Source organism: Centruroides sculpturatus, unplaced genomic scaffold (assembly GCF_000671375.1).
Source record: "Centruroides sculpturatus isolate CEXI.00-Female unplaced genomic scaffold, Cexi_2.0 scaffold11, whole genome shotgun sequence".
NCBI lineage: Eukaryota > Metazoa > Arthropoda > Arachnida > Scorpiones > Buthidae > Centruroides > Centruroides sculpturatus.
In genome coordinates this window covers 595,062-612,896 of record NW_019384501.1, presented here as the reverse complement: position 1 = coordinate 612,896, position 17,835 = coordinate 595,062, and the positions used below count along the sequence as shown (strand labels likewise).

Here is a 17,835-nt window from a genome sequence, read left to right as displayed (position 1 = left end):
TTGTTTAAAATACAAGGCTATAAAAGATTTTTTTTCTAAAGAAAAAATATTTATCTTAAAGAATAGTTGCATTCATAAGTGTTTAATAAATTCTTAAAATGATTTTTCATTTAATAGCACATTAATTAATCTTGTTTACAAACTTTCAAGGAATTTTAATACCAATATACTGATAATCATCTGGTTTTCAATATAAAAAGCTTTTCTATGATCTTTCTAGAAAAAATATTGCTCATATTTGGAAAATGTTTCATGTGAAATTTTTTATTTGCTACTCTTTTGACTAAATACTTCAACGTTTAAAGAGAGTTATTTATTTTTTACAACTGTTTTCATTGTTATACAGTTCAAAGTATTCTGATTCATTTGAAAGTAGATACACCACTTATATTTGTTTTTTATCACCCACTTAAACTACTTACTATATCTTTCATAAACTAGTATTCTTTCTTCTAGTCCTTGTTATCAAGACCTGTTGTATTGTTAATGTGACCAAACAGAAAACAATATAACTGATTATGAAGTGAACATTTAAGATTTGTGGATTTGTGATAAAATAAAATATAAAGGAAATAAATTTAAGTTTTTTAGTACATTATATATAACAAAGAAGAAAGGTTAAAGTTATGATCCTTTGACAATAAACAATTATTGTTGACTATGAATCATCATAATGGATCTATGTCAATATAAGTAACGTTTATATTACAAGAAATACAAGGCTAACAATTACAAAACTAAATGCATAAAACTTAACCAATGATTAAATAAAGAAATATTCAGTAGCTAAATAAGAATATAAACTTCTTAATGCAAGTGATACTGAAAGCAAGCATATAAAAGCTTTGAACAAACACGGCAAAATTTTAAAATAAATTTTCAATTTCCAAATATTTTGTTTCTTTCAAAAACAAGTAATTTCACATCAACAAACCTGAACAGACAGCCTATAATAGTGTGAAAAACTCAGTACTAGAACTAAAAAAAATTACATGCAATAAAAAGATAAACTCTAATCTCTTATTATAAACACTCTATTCATTTGTATTCATTAAGTGCTGTAATTCAAAACAACTGAACTAAAACTGGAACAGAATTCAACACAATATCCAAAAACTATCCATACTTTTCTAGCACTGTTTTACTTAGCAGACAAATGTTTTTGACTCACTTCATAAGCCTACATCGGATCTACATCCAAATTCAAAGTTTTGATGTTGTAAATTAAAATGTGCAATTGTTCTATGATGTTTTATTTATAAAATTTAAAAGATGGAATATCCAGGCTTAAGGTATGAGTGTACATTTGAAATTTAGGAATTAAAAGCTATAAAACATATGGTAAAATAAAAGAATATATTGAAGTAATGTGTGTCTTACGTTATACTTTGTTCTTCAAGTATAAAAATACTTTCGTGCAGAAATGAAATGTAACTATGGGCAACCCCTTTCAGGGGACATATACAAGTTTGTGGTATGGTCAATTGAGAAGAAATTCATGATGATTTCCTATACTCTAAACTAGATTGCAGATATTATTCTCATATTATGGGAATCTAAACTGAACATTGATAAATTATTAGAGGTATTTAACAATAATCCATATGGCATGGCCAAACATTAAAACTCCACCAATTCAGCAATTCCACAGGGCACTTTCTTGACTTAAACATCACTTTCAGAAATGGGGTATTACCATTGATCTCTACTACAAATCTGATTTTCATCCATTTTCATATCTGCATGTTCCAGCAACCTTTCACATACAAAATAATTGCCTAAACAGAGCATTGGCCTTCACACACTGTACAGATTTAGTAGAATCATGATAGAACTTAAATGCATTGAGAAAATTTTGATCATACATAGTTACAATGGAAAACTAACACAAAACTTAACTCAAAATTTTGATCTGAATAACAGGGAACAACTCTCCTTTGGTGATAGAATAAAATATGAGTCCAACCAACCTAAATTCAGACCTATAATTATGGACTTAGATCCCAGACTAAGTTCAATTTATAATCAGATAACCATTACTTAAATTACCACAGATGCTATTCAGAAACATTACAGTTCATAAGTTCTTATGCAATGGCAAAAACAATATAGATATTAAAAGAGAACCAGAGGTATATTCCATCCCAATCACAGATGAAAGATTCAATCAACAGTTAATCATTATTCAGTAGACTCAAAGAGCATAAATGTAACATTGACAACAACGTCAATAATATAATAGCCAATTATGAAACCTGGGCTGTTTGCAAATCCAGATGAAGCAAAATTCATATGGCACATCATCAATGAACACCATTTACGAATTTTAGAAACACTTGAAATAAATAAAGTCACTATGAAAGGGAAATACATAAATTACAAGGATTGCAAATCTTTATCTGTTGCATGCAATTGGTTTATAACCATTCACAGAAGAGAACTGTATAGGATTGTCACAATTTATAGTATGTTATAGAAGATATTAAGAATGTTGTATAAATTTTATTTTACCATATGTTCTATTGTTTATAATTCCAAAATTTTGAATGTACACTCATACTTAAATCCTGGATATTTCATCTTTTAAATTTTATTAAAATGTTATACAAGATTTACAGTATATGGATGGAGGATTAGAGAATACAAAATACATTTTAAAATTCATAACCTTACTGCTATAGTATATCATTCAATCACACACAACCTGGAATAGCAGCAATAAAGTTTATTCAACTGGAAAAACTAACATTTCTGATCATTTTTAATGATATTTTTGCTGTTATTCAAGTTTGTGTGAGTGAGTGAGCAATATAACCTGAGAGAGATCATTAAAAATCATCAAAAACATTAGTTTTTTTTAATTAAACCTTTTTCTGTTATTCAAGGTTGTATGTGATTGAGTAAAAACACATTTCAAACAGAAGAATAATTTTTCATTCTATTGTCTTACACACAAAATGATCCCACAGTAGTCATCATCTTGTGACTTGCATGGTTGCAACTTTAGAACAAGTTCTGTTAGACCAAGACTCCACTACCGTAAAAACGGGAGTAAAACCCCTCGCTGTAAAAGCTTTTAATCATGTGACCCTGATATTTTATGCCTGAGCAAGTCATAAAACCAGTGTAAAAGCGAGTTGAGTAGGGTTCAACTTTCGACGCAAATACAGCCGTAAAACAGTATCTTCCACCAATCAGAAGTCTGTGAAATCTAGGTCATTGTGACATGGTGCTAAAATGGCGGAAAACGAGCTTTTGTGTACGTTCCCTCATGGCTTCTCTAGAATAGATCTAGAAAGATTTATCGAAAACATCCGAAAGTACTCATATATCTACAACAAGAGGTAACCCAATTATAATAATGGATGCCAAAGGAAAATCCTTCAATTTAGAGAAGTATATAATAAAAAAGCTAAGCTTATAAGTGCTGTATATTATCTTAATAATACAATAATAAAAGTTAATATATGAAAGTAAAGATATTTTTGCTACATTTTTAATTATAGTACAGAAAAAACTCGTAGAATATAATCATTGTGTTTATATTGATATATCACATATACAACTGTCTTCCGTTTCCACCAATTCACATGCGAAGAAGTATTTACTTTCGACACTTGGGGCATCACCATTGCCATAAAAACTTCATTAGCCAGACCTCCATTGCAATCCAGACGCAAATGCAAATAGGTCACGTGATTGAAAGCTTTTATGGCAAGGGGTTTTACACCCGTTTTTACAGTAGTGGAGTCTCGGCTTTACCTGGGAAACAAAGACTACAGAACAGACTCATATTGTTGAGATTACATATTACAAAAGTTCACATTTAAAAAAAAATATTTAAATGAATATTTAATCTCAAATTGGTATTTTGTGAATATTTTAAGACAGAATTTGAATAATTGGTTTAATTTTTATTCTAATTGTAAAAATGAGCAAAGATTTATTTAAAAACATTTAACTGAAAAAAACTTTAGCTTCTTAGATAGTATTCTTGTAAATGATTGAAGAAAATTAAAGAATTGTATCCTATTTTTACAAGGAATTGTCAAAATGTTATATTTATTCTCCCAACCATAAAAAAAGAAGCACAAATTGCAAACCAAATCCTTTATCTTTAAATATTCATATTGTTTTATTTCATTTCAAACCCACTCCATAGCTAAATCAATGATATAATTATTTTAAAAATATGTTTTCAATAAGTTTTACGAATAAATTTGCAAAGTTTATGAAATAAAACATTATGTAAGTGTTTTAAACTGAAGTTTATTCTAAGTACTGTACATTGAAATTAGTTTTGGATTCTATTTCAAATAAACTTTCACAAGTAAATGCTTTGAATTGCATAAAAAGTATAATGAAAATAAATATAATATACAGTTGACCCCCCTATAAGATCATTGATTTTTCCGTTTTATCTGAATTACATGTTGTACTAGTCACTTAGATTTTACAAATACGTGTGCCGGACTGTGAATGGCTCACATATTTGTAAAATCTAAGTGACTCGTACAACATGTAATTCAGATAAAACGGAAAAATCAATGATGATATAGGGGGGGGTCGACTGTATATATTTAGTATGTTTCGACATTCTTGTTTTAATCATTATTAAAAAATCTATTTACTTTGGTAAGTTTGTAAGTTAAACTGGAAAAATATATATATATATATATATATTTTTATAAAACTTACCAATAGTGCTGGACCATCTATTTCCCGATTTTCAAATGCAGGAATGCAGTCATCAAGCTGAAACTAATAAAAGCAAATATTTTCAATTGAAAAAAATTAATAAAATTTTTTAACTATTTAAATGATCATAAACAAATTAATAGATTACATGTTCCAAAGAATATTTTTTATCAATAATAATATATAAAATGTCTTTAGTTATAAAATACAGTAATGTTTGATTTGTTTGAAGCTGTTCAATAATTTTGCAGTTATTTTCTTTAAGATATTAAAAGTTTTGAATTCTGGAATGGTTATTATCTATCATTATATAAATATGTAAGTTAATTAAGTTTATTTCTAAATTTATTTTTAGTTCATTCTTAAAGAATATATGATTTTAAAACTAATATGTAATTAATTTTATTGTAAGATGCAGGTTAAAAAAAAAAAATGCTATTAATACACAAACTAAACTAATAAGGAAAAATTTTTGTTGACAAAATTACACACTATTGGAAAAAAGTTGTTGCCAACAATTTTTGAATAAAATTTCACTATATTTTCTGGAATGTTTAAAATATGATTTTTGTCCTTTAAAGGAACCTACTTAAATGCAAAATTAAAAATATAAACAGTAAAATAAAAATAAACCAAAAAAGCATAAAGCTTAAAGCTTATGAGAAAAATATAAGACCTGAAAACTAAATGCTGTAAAACTGATTAAAAATAGCTTGGTAATAATACCAAACTGTGATAATTGTGCACAATTATTTGAGAAATACTACTCTAGTATAATTAACAATATGTACAGTTGAGTCTGCATAAGACACTCCAACACTCCAAGGGGAAGTGGAAATGTGTCAAGTTATCCGACATAATGACTAAAACAAAGTTAAAAAAAAAAAAAAAAACAAAACAAACAAAACTACAATTAGGAAAATACAGTAGTGCTTTATATAGTATATGCAATATACAATGTATCTCTCTGACCATCCATCACTGGAACTAAAGTTGCTTTCTACTCCAAGTATCCTCAACGATTTCCATCGCTTTTTGTTTCAGTATTGCCCTGAAACAGGAAGATTTTATGAACGGATTTGCTTTAGCCAACGTACCAGAGCATCTTCAACATTCTTGAATGGCAACTTTCTCTGGCGTTTTCAAGACAGCTGCTACAAGACCCAAGAAAAAGTTTCTTAATTTCCTCTTTTTTCTTCATAATTCCCACCAATGTTGTTCTTGGAAGGTTTTCTGGTTCTGCAAATGCGGCTTGCAAAGTTTTATTATATTCAAATTCAGATATAAGTTTGTATTTTTCCTTCAGTGTAAGCATTGTTAGGTTTCAGATACTCATTTCTAACAGAAATATGAAACATTTGCTACAAATAACATATGAATGAAAAGTGAAAAAAAAATGCAAAATCGAATTCTGCTGTGACATTAATCTGTGTGATGATTTACTTTCGACACTTGGGGCATCACCATTGCCNGATGACTTATGCAGACTTATATTGACTGTAATTATTTGTGTACATATATATGAATAAATTATTTTTATTTCAACTATCTAATAATTTTCATTTATTAAAAAGAAAATCATTAATTCAATTTTAGTAATAAAGATGTCAATATTTTCTATATTGAAATCTTTATCACAGTTAATACAGTAAGTTATCATTACTATTCATTTTTTATATCAAAATACTATTCTTCACAACAATAAATCTAAATAAATATTATTTGAGAGACTTTTTTTATATCTTGTTTTAAATAAATACATTTTAAAACATGGTATTTGTCATTTCACTTTTATTTTTAAAACAATATTTATATTTTGCAATAGTAACCTCCAAACATATGCAAAAATTTTAAAAATTTCTATGTATCATATTTCATCTTTTCAACTGAAAATTAAGAAATAGGGTGAAGTCTGATATAGATTTCAATTTGATATACAAGGACAAATCAATAATTACTAAATAATTAACATTACTTTAATTACTAAAATTTTGAAAATAAATATCCAATTATTTCTGCTTATACAGATGTCTGTCAAGAATATTAATTAGAATACTAGGAACTACAAAGTCAAATGCTTTTCCTCTTTCTTAAATTGTTTAATGAAATAATTATCTTTTTTTTTTTTAACAATTAACAAAGTTATTATTTCATTCCTTCCTGATTTTTATTTACTCCAAAAGAAATTGTTAAGTTGTTTATTTTATTTAATATAATTTTAAATTCAAAGTTCTATTGCTTATGTTACCAAAAACAAAAATTGGGAAACAAAAATTATTTCATGTAGAAACATACCAAGTATCACTAGATTATGATATACTGTTTTTAAATAATTGTTACTGTTATTGTAATTTTGTGAGATTATTGAGTGGATTACTTATTTTGGGATTATTTGGTAGGAGTAAACAATAATTAGACAGAATTATCAATATATGTACAAGATGTCAATTCCATTTTCTACCTTCAAGTCAAATTATAATAGTTCAATTAAAAGTAATGTAAATACAGCATAAAAAATCTAGGAATTTTTGGTTTATATTTAGCATTAATATAAAATAAACCTAAACTTTATAACAAAATTATTAAACACCAAATTAATTTATTAGATTTGTATATAAATTTTAAACATAATATTGAAAAAAATTTTTGTTTACCTTAATTGAATTTGTATATAAAAATAATTTATATACACATTCAAAGATAAAGTTATGGTAATTTTAATGATAATACATACTGTAATGCATATTCTAAAAATGACATTGTTATAATTCACAAAAACAATTCAGTAAACCTCAACTTTCCTGGATATTCAAAATTAGCTTTTATAAATTCTTTTAGATTACAGCTGAATAATAATATCAATGACCTATCTATTTACATTATTTTATCACATTACATTCATTATAAATCAATGACAAAAAGATAGTAAAGATATGAAATGTGATTTCTAACCTTCATGTATATACAGTAGAGCGTCGTTTATCCGAATCAATTGGGGACTAGGGTGGTTCGGATAACTTATTTTTCGGATAACGAATCATGTACGAAAAAATATATTAATTTATCCCATGTTAAAATTTTTCTCCGTTGCGTGTCGCTTTGCGTTGAATTTTCGTCGATGTTAAGCCTAACGAAGACTATTGTATCGTTAAAAATTATTTTTTTATTTTATACAAACAAAATAAATATATTGAAAAATATAAAAACAATAAAAAATTATACTTCAGATGTTAATTTAGTATCAAAAACGTAAAATATTTGAGTAACCCAAGAAATAGCCGAAGATTTCAGCGCCACAGCACTAGCGAAAATTTAAATTTGCCGACTGGAATGCTTTCGGATAACAGACGTTTCGGATAACCAGCTTTCGGATAAACGACGCTCTACTGTATAATAATACTAAAAACACCAAACTGCTCTGTTATAATTTTAATTTTCAATGCAAAAAATCTTTTAAAATGAATCTTAAAATTGGTACAGTAATTAATTTTATTTTACAGATAACCTCAGTTATATATTTTTAAATTATTTATTTGATATATTTTGTATCAACTGCATAGATTACAATCAAAAACATACACCTTTAAAAAATCCAGCAATGAAATTATTTGGAAAATATGATAAAAACTCAACTGTAAAAGTTTAAAAAACTAACATTTCTTGGAAGCCAATTTAATTCTACAAAATAGAGAAACTTTTAAAAACTGTATATAATAAGCATTTTATTTTTCTGTTTCTAGCATCTGCCACTATTTCAAATGTTAAGATATTCAATTTTGTATATCATGATTTCTTTAATAGCATATATAACTTGAAAATGTAGTAGTAAATAACAACCCAGAAATATTAGAGAAGTTGAGGCTGAAGTTTTAAATGCAAAAACGTGTACGTCAGACATTCAGCGCCGCTTTCCCGTAAGCCTAGAAGTTTGACAATGATGTTTGGAATGTCGAGCATGATTTCACTGACTATCCAAACACCATTGTCAAACTTCTAGGCTTACAGGAAAGCGGCACTGATTGTCCGACATACATGTTTTCGCGTTTAAAACTTTGGCCTCAACCTCGCTATTGTAGATTTCCTCACTACTAAGAGAGAGAAAGTAGACTGACTCATTACTTAATCTTTGCTGTAGTCAAAATAATTTACAATCAAATAATTTATTCACTTCCAAAATTAGCAGTAAATCAAGGGTGGTGATAAACTGTTGTATCTCAAACGATAAAAATTACATAAATTATAATCCAAAAGTTTGAATTTGAGTCTGAAAACTTGGTAGCAATGTCATTTTCAATGCAAAATCATACATTTAAAAATAGTAATTTCCACTTAACGAATGATTTTCTAATATTTATGAAGAAAATTTATTGAAACGTTACAAAGGTAGCACTGTTTAGATACTATATTGAGATTTAACTATATTTCCATTGTACATGATTATTCTATACATCCAATACTGGTTATACATAATCATTTGAACAACAAACCAAATCACTAAAATAATTGTTTTTATTATTACAAATTCAGGATCTATATCTTTGTAATGTTGTATTCTATATTTAATGTATTTATGTTTAAAATATTGGTTACTCATAAATGAATTATGACTAAGTATTTTAACAGAAAGTGGTTTAAAATATCTAGAAAACTTGTTATGATATGCACAGAAACTTTTCATTATGTTGTCGTCTGTATCAAAAGTCCAATTTATATAGTTTAAAAATACAAAGCAAAATTTTATATAGATTTAAGGAAATTCTAATTTTTTTCAATTTCAAACGAGGAACTATAACCTATGTAACAATTTAATTGAGGAACTAAATAAGTTTATGAATATATAAATCAAAAACAATTTACTGATAAGGATTTGGACTATGTAATTCACTGATTAGAAAAAATTATAAATAAATAAATAATTATAATACAGTAATAATATTATTATTTTGATAAAGTAAATGATTGAGATAAATTTAATATTTTATATGTAGGCTCTTAAATTTATAACCAAAATATTTCACTTCTGATATTAAAAAAAAAAATCATTGAATCAATAAATTTTCACTACTATTGTTTTAAAATATTGCAGATACAACCTGAAGTTCCTGATTTAAATCATTTCCATGTATAACTGGTTTTTATTTATTTTTAACTTCCCTTGAATTTTTACTGTTAATTAGTAAGTTTTTAAATTTAAAGTTTTTTATATATTAATTTTAAATACCAGAATTTTGTTTTAAATGAAATTTCTTTAATCAATTTAATTTCTTTATCAAAACTTTGTGATAAAATTATATATTTATACAGATTGATTTTATTCAAATCCACTAAAATATATTCAATAAATAATTTACATTTCTTCCTTCTGTCATTTAATTAATAATTTCTTTAATTCAAATTATCATTACCAGTTAATAGATACATTAGTACAATTCGCTTAATTACTGTTAAAATTAATATTAAAAGTGATACAATAAATATGGTAATTTTTCCTAACTTATTTGAATTTTATAATATTAATATCAGCATAGTTTACAAAAGATTTACTTCTGAAACATCTTAGAAAAAATAAAATGACAATTTTAAAAAATAAAAATAAACATAATTTCTCAAAACAAATTCAGTTATAATTTAGATTATTTAACTTGATGTTAGAGTCAATTTTAATTGTAATTATAATAAAAAAAAAAAACACCTGTATATTTTCCTTAATTTAGTGGGTCTTTCTCAACTTTACCAGTTCCTAACCTATTTGCTAATTTGCTTAATCATGTTAGCATATTGAAATTTCATTCCGCAAAAATATTAAAAATTATAAATAACGATTTTATAAATAAATAAATATTCATTAAAAAATTATTTGTAAATGCAAAATAATATTGTAAAAATTTTATGAATTTGTAAAACTAAGTAAATTAAGATAATAATGTTACATAAAATAGTGTAATAGTGTACATAAAGTAACTATAAAGTTAACAATGTATGTTTTTAGTTTAACAATCTTTTATAAATGAGATCTTAGAACTGTTCCATTGTAAGTTAGTGTGTTGATTGAGAGAGTTTTCTTGTACTAGGATCTCTCTTTCTCTATTCTAATCAGATTAAGACCAGTTGTAATCGTTGAACTTTCTATTTTATAAATACTTGTAATTTTTGTAACTTTCTACTAATCTAATATACGTATATGTTTTACAAACTCAATTTATCTCATATTTATCTTAAATCTAAATACTCTAGGTTGTTTTTACTTTCCTCTGGTGTAAGGTTTTTTAATCAAATATTGATTGATTAGACTTACATATGCAGCATATTAAGGCATTTTAATTTAAAAATATAGCTTTAACATACTTTAAATTAAAATATACTAAAAGTATTTTAATATTTCTATAACGTTCGTTAATATTTTGTCTTTGTGATTGAAATTAATAAACAGTTTAACAGTAAAAACAATAGCATAGTATATACATGTAGAGAAAAAGTATTTGTTTTCAATTTATATACTTCCTTAATTTTCTATTCCATATAGAGTAGACTTTTCTGTTGTATAAGGGGAAATAAGATTATGTCTAGTCCATTCACAAAGGGCCGACTTGATGGGTGAGGCAACGAGGTAACTATCTCAAGTGGCAAAATGAACAGTCAAAATACTCAAAAGGAAAAATAAATAAGCCAAATACTACGAAGTCCCATAGATGTATAGAAAACTTCCAGAGCTTGAAGTTTTCTATAAACAACCATTCTGGAATCAGGGTCGGTTCGCCTCGGGTGCAAGTTACCGTCGAGTCCGCACCGCTTTCACATATCAATAACAAGAAACGGTGCGGTTAGCGTCACGCTTCAACCGTCTTTAGTATAAAAACAAAACACGGCATGCAAAAACAAATACGTACTAGAAAAAAATCGACAAAAAGTTAAATTTTATTAGATTCATCAAATATTTAGTAATCGATCATTAACAAACCTCGCAAAATATTTTACATTACTGCATTTTATGCATAAATCATTATATTATTATATCGAGACGACACATAAATCACGGAATAAGGAAACTTAAGAAGAATCCAAAATAACTTTTGAAAAGATTTATCTTTTAAAAACTTTTAAAAGGATGATGATGTCTTTAAATGTTAAATGCTTCAACTGCAACAAACACATTTCAATTAAATATATAATTATTTAAAATTTACTAATGAAAATAAAATTCTTTATTGACCTAAATAACTAATTAGACATTTTGACACGAACTTAAGACCTGATTTCATTACAATTTATAAAAATGAAACAAAATTACAAATTTCTCTGACGTATCATGAAATAATTACTCAATTACAATTAACACGTGATTATAATCAATAGAGAAAGTGAAGTTATAATTACAATAGTTGCTAAAACAATTAGTAATTGTAATCTATAAAAGCAATTTCGAAACATTTGCTTTAACTAAATACCAACTTTTACCTTTTTATCAGAAAAATAAAATGGAATGACATCGTACCTTTCTCAGCCAATTCACTATATGTTTCGAATTCCAATCCTTGACAATATTATAATGTGGAAGTTTCAAACGTTTTGTTGTTGTTGTCATCTTACGAATTAATTTTTACATATCTTCAACGTGTTTAATTTATTCGATGGGCGAAAAAAATGTGTGTCACTCTTTACAAACAACTCTTTTTATTTTTTTAATTTTTTTTTTACTTTTCGTCGCTTACAAATGGGAGGGTCCGAATTTCATACGTCATATATATCGTCACGCCGTCTGATAATATTATAACTCGTAATTTCCTGTACAGAGTTTTTGTTTTTAATTATTAATTTATAATTTCGATTTGAATAATATATATATATATAATTCAAAATGTATTTATATTTTATTATTCAAAATTTAATAAAATTTAATAAAAATATAAAAAAAATAATTTTGTTCCGCAAGAGGGCGGTATTTATCGGTTACTCCGTTGTAAGCGTGGTCGAAGATGTTGATGAAAGTTCTTTAAACATTTAAGATTAGTAACTAATTTAGTAATTACAAATTAATGATTTCTCCAATGACATAGCCCACCAGTGATCGAAACTACTGAACACTGCAGGGTCGGGGGTCAGATCTTGTCACGTTTTTCTGATTTTTTCCGCGTGTCTGAAGCTAGTTTTTCACGTGCAATGATTATTAGCTGTAGTTTCTTTGCGTGTGGAGACACGCAAATTTGACTATCGCTATTGCCAATAATCATTACTCCAATAAAAGTAATCAGCGGGTCGCTTTACATTGATATGCTCTTGAAGCCATTAATCATTGCCTGTTGAACCTGGCTTAAAACCTAAATAGAGAACAATTACCACAGAAAATCCACTCGGGAAACGTCCTCTTGGTAGATGGCTCATATGTTTCTTTGTATTATTTCATGAATAAAACGATCGATAACATCCCATGAGATTATAAGCCATTAAATGTTGTTCAGGGATCTTCATATAGATCTTAGCCTTTAATGAAATTATCTACGTCTTACAATGTAATAGAAACATACCTTATCTACGGTGCTCTTCTCTTTCCATGTAATGTTATTTCGAAATTCATTTATGGCAGCTTCAAACTCATCCAGTACCTCTCGCATTTCTTCCATGGCTACAAAATATATATAATTTAATATAAATTCTTCCGCTTTATTTAATTTATAAACTATAATTCTCTAACATATTTCTAGCATTAGCGTAGACTTTTTTTTTAAAACAGGAACACAATCGTATGCTTTTATCGCTAATTATTTCCTTTTTTCGTTTCGTTTATGAAATGATATTTTTATGTGATGGAGAAGACGGAAGAAAATTTAGAAATTTATAATTAATACATATTAACATTGCATATATTTCGATATTCAAAGTGATTTATATCGCGTGTTGATAAACTGTATTTGAAAAGTAATATGGTTTGAAAACAACGGGCCACTTTACGGATTTCTTTTATGAAAACTGTGAATATCTTGAAAGATGAAATTCTAAAAGAGACGATAGATAAAGTCCTAAGTGATAAGTCCGTCAAATTAGAAAGTGTAATGGGGGAAGGAATAACGGACACCATGTTCGATGGAGACGTTTTGTTAGCAGAATTGGAAGATACAGAGAAGTATTCTGACAGTCATGTAACGATGAAACGCGTAGTGACTGAGAAATTGGGAATTTTATACAAATTAAATATTTGGCAATTCAAAGTTCTGCGGTCAAAAGTAAATGTTATCCTCAAGTTTCAAGGGTTTTTGAATTCTGACACACGATGGCGTATGTCTTGGCAACCATTAAGATACTTCTAGTGTCGTTAGTGTTCATCTGCAATTTTTAATTTCTCATTGGAGACATCCCTTATAAAACCAGATATGTGTAAGTGGTTTATGTTTATAAACTATTTATGAAGTACTTAAACCTTGCGAGACAGAGAAGCATAGGCACACTTTAAGTATTTTATTTCGGATCCTTCTGTTGGAATCAACGATCGAAATTATTGTCTAATGTTATACGACATCGTTACGTACAATACAACGCATTGTGTCGCGATGTTTTGTAAACGTTCTTCCGTTACGTAATAAAAGGTTGGTGGCGCTGTTGATCCCTCGGGGAGTCGTTAGAGACGGTGACTTCGTTTCACTCTCCCATTTTCAGCGCTAAACTTCCGTGAGTCAAGACAGTGTAATCTTTGTGTATTCTTTGTTTCTTTGCTGTATAACCAGTTACGCGTGTCTAACTTGTTTTTACTAATCTCTCCGACAAGCAACATGTTGTCTAACATCTTTTTGGCCCGAGCGATCTCCGCTCTTACACGAGTCATGGACGTCTGTTCCCGCGCATTCCTGCCCATGTGTGTTGCCAAATCTCTTTGCAACATATTTCCTTTATATTTCTTTTTGAAGTAACTAAAACACATAACTTAAATGCATACATATTTACAAGTTGAGTCGGACAGGAGCTTTAATGATTCTTCTTGATCTAGTTTTTCACGTCGGAGTTTGATGCTCTTTTTCTTTTGGGATTGATACTGTTTCTTCCTCTCCTTCCTTTTTCTCAGTTTGTTCATTTCCATTTTCTTGTTTCTCTTCACCTCCTTTCTCTTCAGGTGCTTTTCTAGGACTATGATTTGGTTTCTTCTGTTGGTTTATTCTGTTTCTTCGGTACTGTTGTCCGTGTGGGTCTTCTATTAAGTATGATCTGGGCTCATTCAGAGGTTTTACAACAGTGCCAGAGACCATTCTTTCCCTGTATGCACTAGAACTTGCGTTGGCGGTCTCAGCGGATTTAGGAAAACACTACCTCTGTCTTAATACATTGACATCTTGTGCTCCAGTTGCTGTTGGATATCCTCTCTACGAAATTGGTATTGGTGATAATGGGATGATTTGCATGGAAGTATTGACCTCATGTTCCTTACAATGCATAGCTGAGCTGGAAACGGTAACGAGTTCCTAAGAGTGTTTCTCCAATTTTGCAAAGCCAAATACTGATCTTGTCCTGCTTCTGTTGCCTTCTTAAGTATGTTGTTTTTTATCGTTTGTACGTACGACAATGCATTTAAATTTAGTGTAAACAAGACTAATTCGCTCATATTATTTGAATGTCTTCTAAATTTTCATCGTACGACGAATCTTTCTTTTCTCGTAAAATAAAGTTTAAACCCGACGAAGCTTTACGAAAACTGTTTTTCGCGAATAAACGCAAAAAATAATAATTGCGACTGATATAATTGACGATAAATACATTTATTTTCTTCCAAAAATTCTAAAACGTTCTTTTTTCTGTTTATTCTTTCAATTCCATCAAAAGCCACTATGATATTTTCGATAACGGGTTTAAATGCTCCATTCCTTGATCTGTCGTCTTTCTCTTTATTTTTCAAAAATATTTCCAAATCATCGTCGTATTTGATGGCAATATCCGTGACGGAATTATCCCGACTATTTTCTTCTTTGCCGCTTTATTAAAATAAACGCAAACGGACCAAAATTCTTTTAAGTGAATTTTGGCAATTACTTTTTGCTGGCTGCTCAATAAAATTCCGAAACGTGGATCCAGATACATTGCCACTAGCATACATTCGTCTTCCATCAAGACAATGGCGTAGCGTGGGTGTCAGCCGCCCGGGTCGGAGGAAAACTTCGCCCCCCTTATTTAGGTATCTCAATTTAAAAGATTAAAATTCAGTTTCGTCACAGAATAAGTAATGAAAAATTCCGTGCTACTCTTGTCACCTTATTAAAATCGCTGACCCGGACGGCGGGTGAGTTTTGTTCGAATAGACCTGACACATGCGTATGTCATTTTGCAATGCGAAGAATAATGTGCAGCGCATGCTGGTTCTAAATCGGTTACAGTTAGCGACTAGGGTGACTTGGATAGGAGTAACGCCAGTGACCTAGCTGTATTGGATATTGGAGGTGTATATATATACGAATAAATCGTACAAGCAGGAAAAAAAAAGGTCAACAAGTTGCGCACGATATCCCCGGACGGCGAGTCGATTCCCGGACTATCCGGATGGATGGTAACACTATTCCGTGCTCATTTCAATCCGTCCGAGTCGTAGGTGGACGAAAATATGAAATATAATGGTTCAAATTCTTACAAGATATTATTATTATTTATTGTGAAATTTTGCCGCCCCCTAAAAAGTGCCACCCGGGGCGGGCCGCCCCTGCCGCCCCCACTACGCTATGCTACTGCATCAAGATCTTTTCGTGGGCATTTAATTGTTTTATTAGCGAGGGTTTTCGCGTTGAAAACGTCGGCCGCAACCTCGCTACTAACAAGAATGCGAAATCGTTGTCGTACCTTTCTAATTTGATTTTTGTTTCTGATAAGATCCAACATCTCCATAATCGTTTGCAAAGTCTTTCACTTCTCACCGGGAAGAAAGTAAAGTTAATCGCTGGTCACTAACGCATTACACAAATTTTGACAGTCTGACGGCGAATCCAACATACTATACGTGTGCTGTACCAATTAGAATAATAGTCTAAATTAGTTTGCTTAATTGTTCTGTTCAAAGTTGCAGTAAAGTTAAAATAAAATTTCATAATTGGCGCTCGTTTCCGGTCCGTCAATTAACACAATATTAAGTTCAAATAGTTCGTATCTTCCAAACCTCGGTTCGTCAGAAAGACACGACTAGCCGAGCAGTAGTCCTGTAGCAACCACTTCACAGCGGTCGTAGCCTTTCCTTTTCAAGAAGGCTAGATCAATCTAACTTCCCGCCTTAACTTCTCCTTATATAACCGCCTTCAAGCCGACAGCCAATCAATAAGGAGTCACGCTGATCCAAGCTCTTCATCACATCGCCTCAATGGCAAGAGCCTCACGCGTCTTTGGGGTCCACCAAAGTCCAATTATAATATTTAAAAAAATGCAAAAAATGCCTTTATATATTCTTCAACTAGTGTTGCAGTGTGGTAAATGATTTACATTTCACAGATTCCACCATATTTTGATTTTCTCCGTGGTTGCAGCCTGCGTCAATCGATGTTGTAGAGCGATTATCGATTGATTTGAAACATCGATGACCGATTGTTTAAATCCATCGATGAATCATCAAACACCGATACCATCGCAGGACACTAATTCGTCGCATAAAGTGATTTGGAAATTTTCGTATTCTCTATTGTGTTCTTCTTGTTCGCCGGTTAACACGCTCGCTTCGTTATCGGTTATACAGTAGAGCGTCGTTTATCCGAATCAATTGGGGACAGGGGTTGTTCGGATAACCGACCTTCGGATAAACGACGCTCTACTGTAATTGTATATATCCGATGAGGAGAAATATATCTTTCTAAAATTTGGTACTCGAATTATTATAAAATTTCTAATAATTCCTATGTCTATCTTTCAACTATTATATGAAAAATAATCCGTAAAAGATTTCTCTAAATAATATTTATAAGTAGTCTTTTGGTATCGTTTAAAATATTTCCTCAAAATGCAAGTAGTACGTTTTTTTCTTTGTTAGAAAAACTTTAAATTTATGTAAAACCGATTGAAAATACTTTATAATTTAATTAAAATATAAAATTCTTGTAACAAAGTTGGCGTTATGAACGAATTTCTATTAGTCATTTCAAAATCAATAATAATCTCAATTCTATAGTTCTGCAGTTCCGTTGTTCT

The 17,835-nt window shown here is 29.2% G+C and overlaps 1 protein-coding gene across 1 annotated transcript in view; it reads right to left on the bottom strand.

Annotated features, from left to right (window-relative positions):
• LOC111622096 overlaps nt 1–13,439 on the bottom strand; it is a 67,480-nt gene extending 54,041 nt beyond the window's left edge. The window contains exons 1-3 of the mRNA XM_023364414.1: nt 13,388–13,439; nt 13,221–13,318; nt 4,699–4,761 (exon numbers count right to left, since the gene is read on the bottom strand). Coding sequence (XP_023220182.1) covers nt 4,699–4,761; nt 13,221–13,318; nt 13,388–13,400 — 174 coding nt within the window. The 5' untranslated portion in view covers nt 13,401–13,439. The remainder of the gene's footprint in view (nt 1–4,698; nt 4,762–13,220; nt 13,319–13,387) is intronic.
• Nucleotides 13,440–17,835: the final 4,396 nt, after the last annotated feature.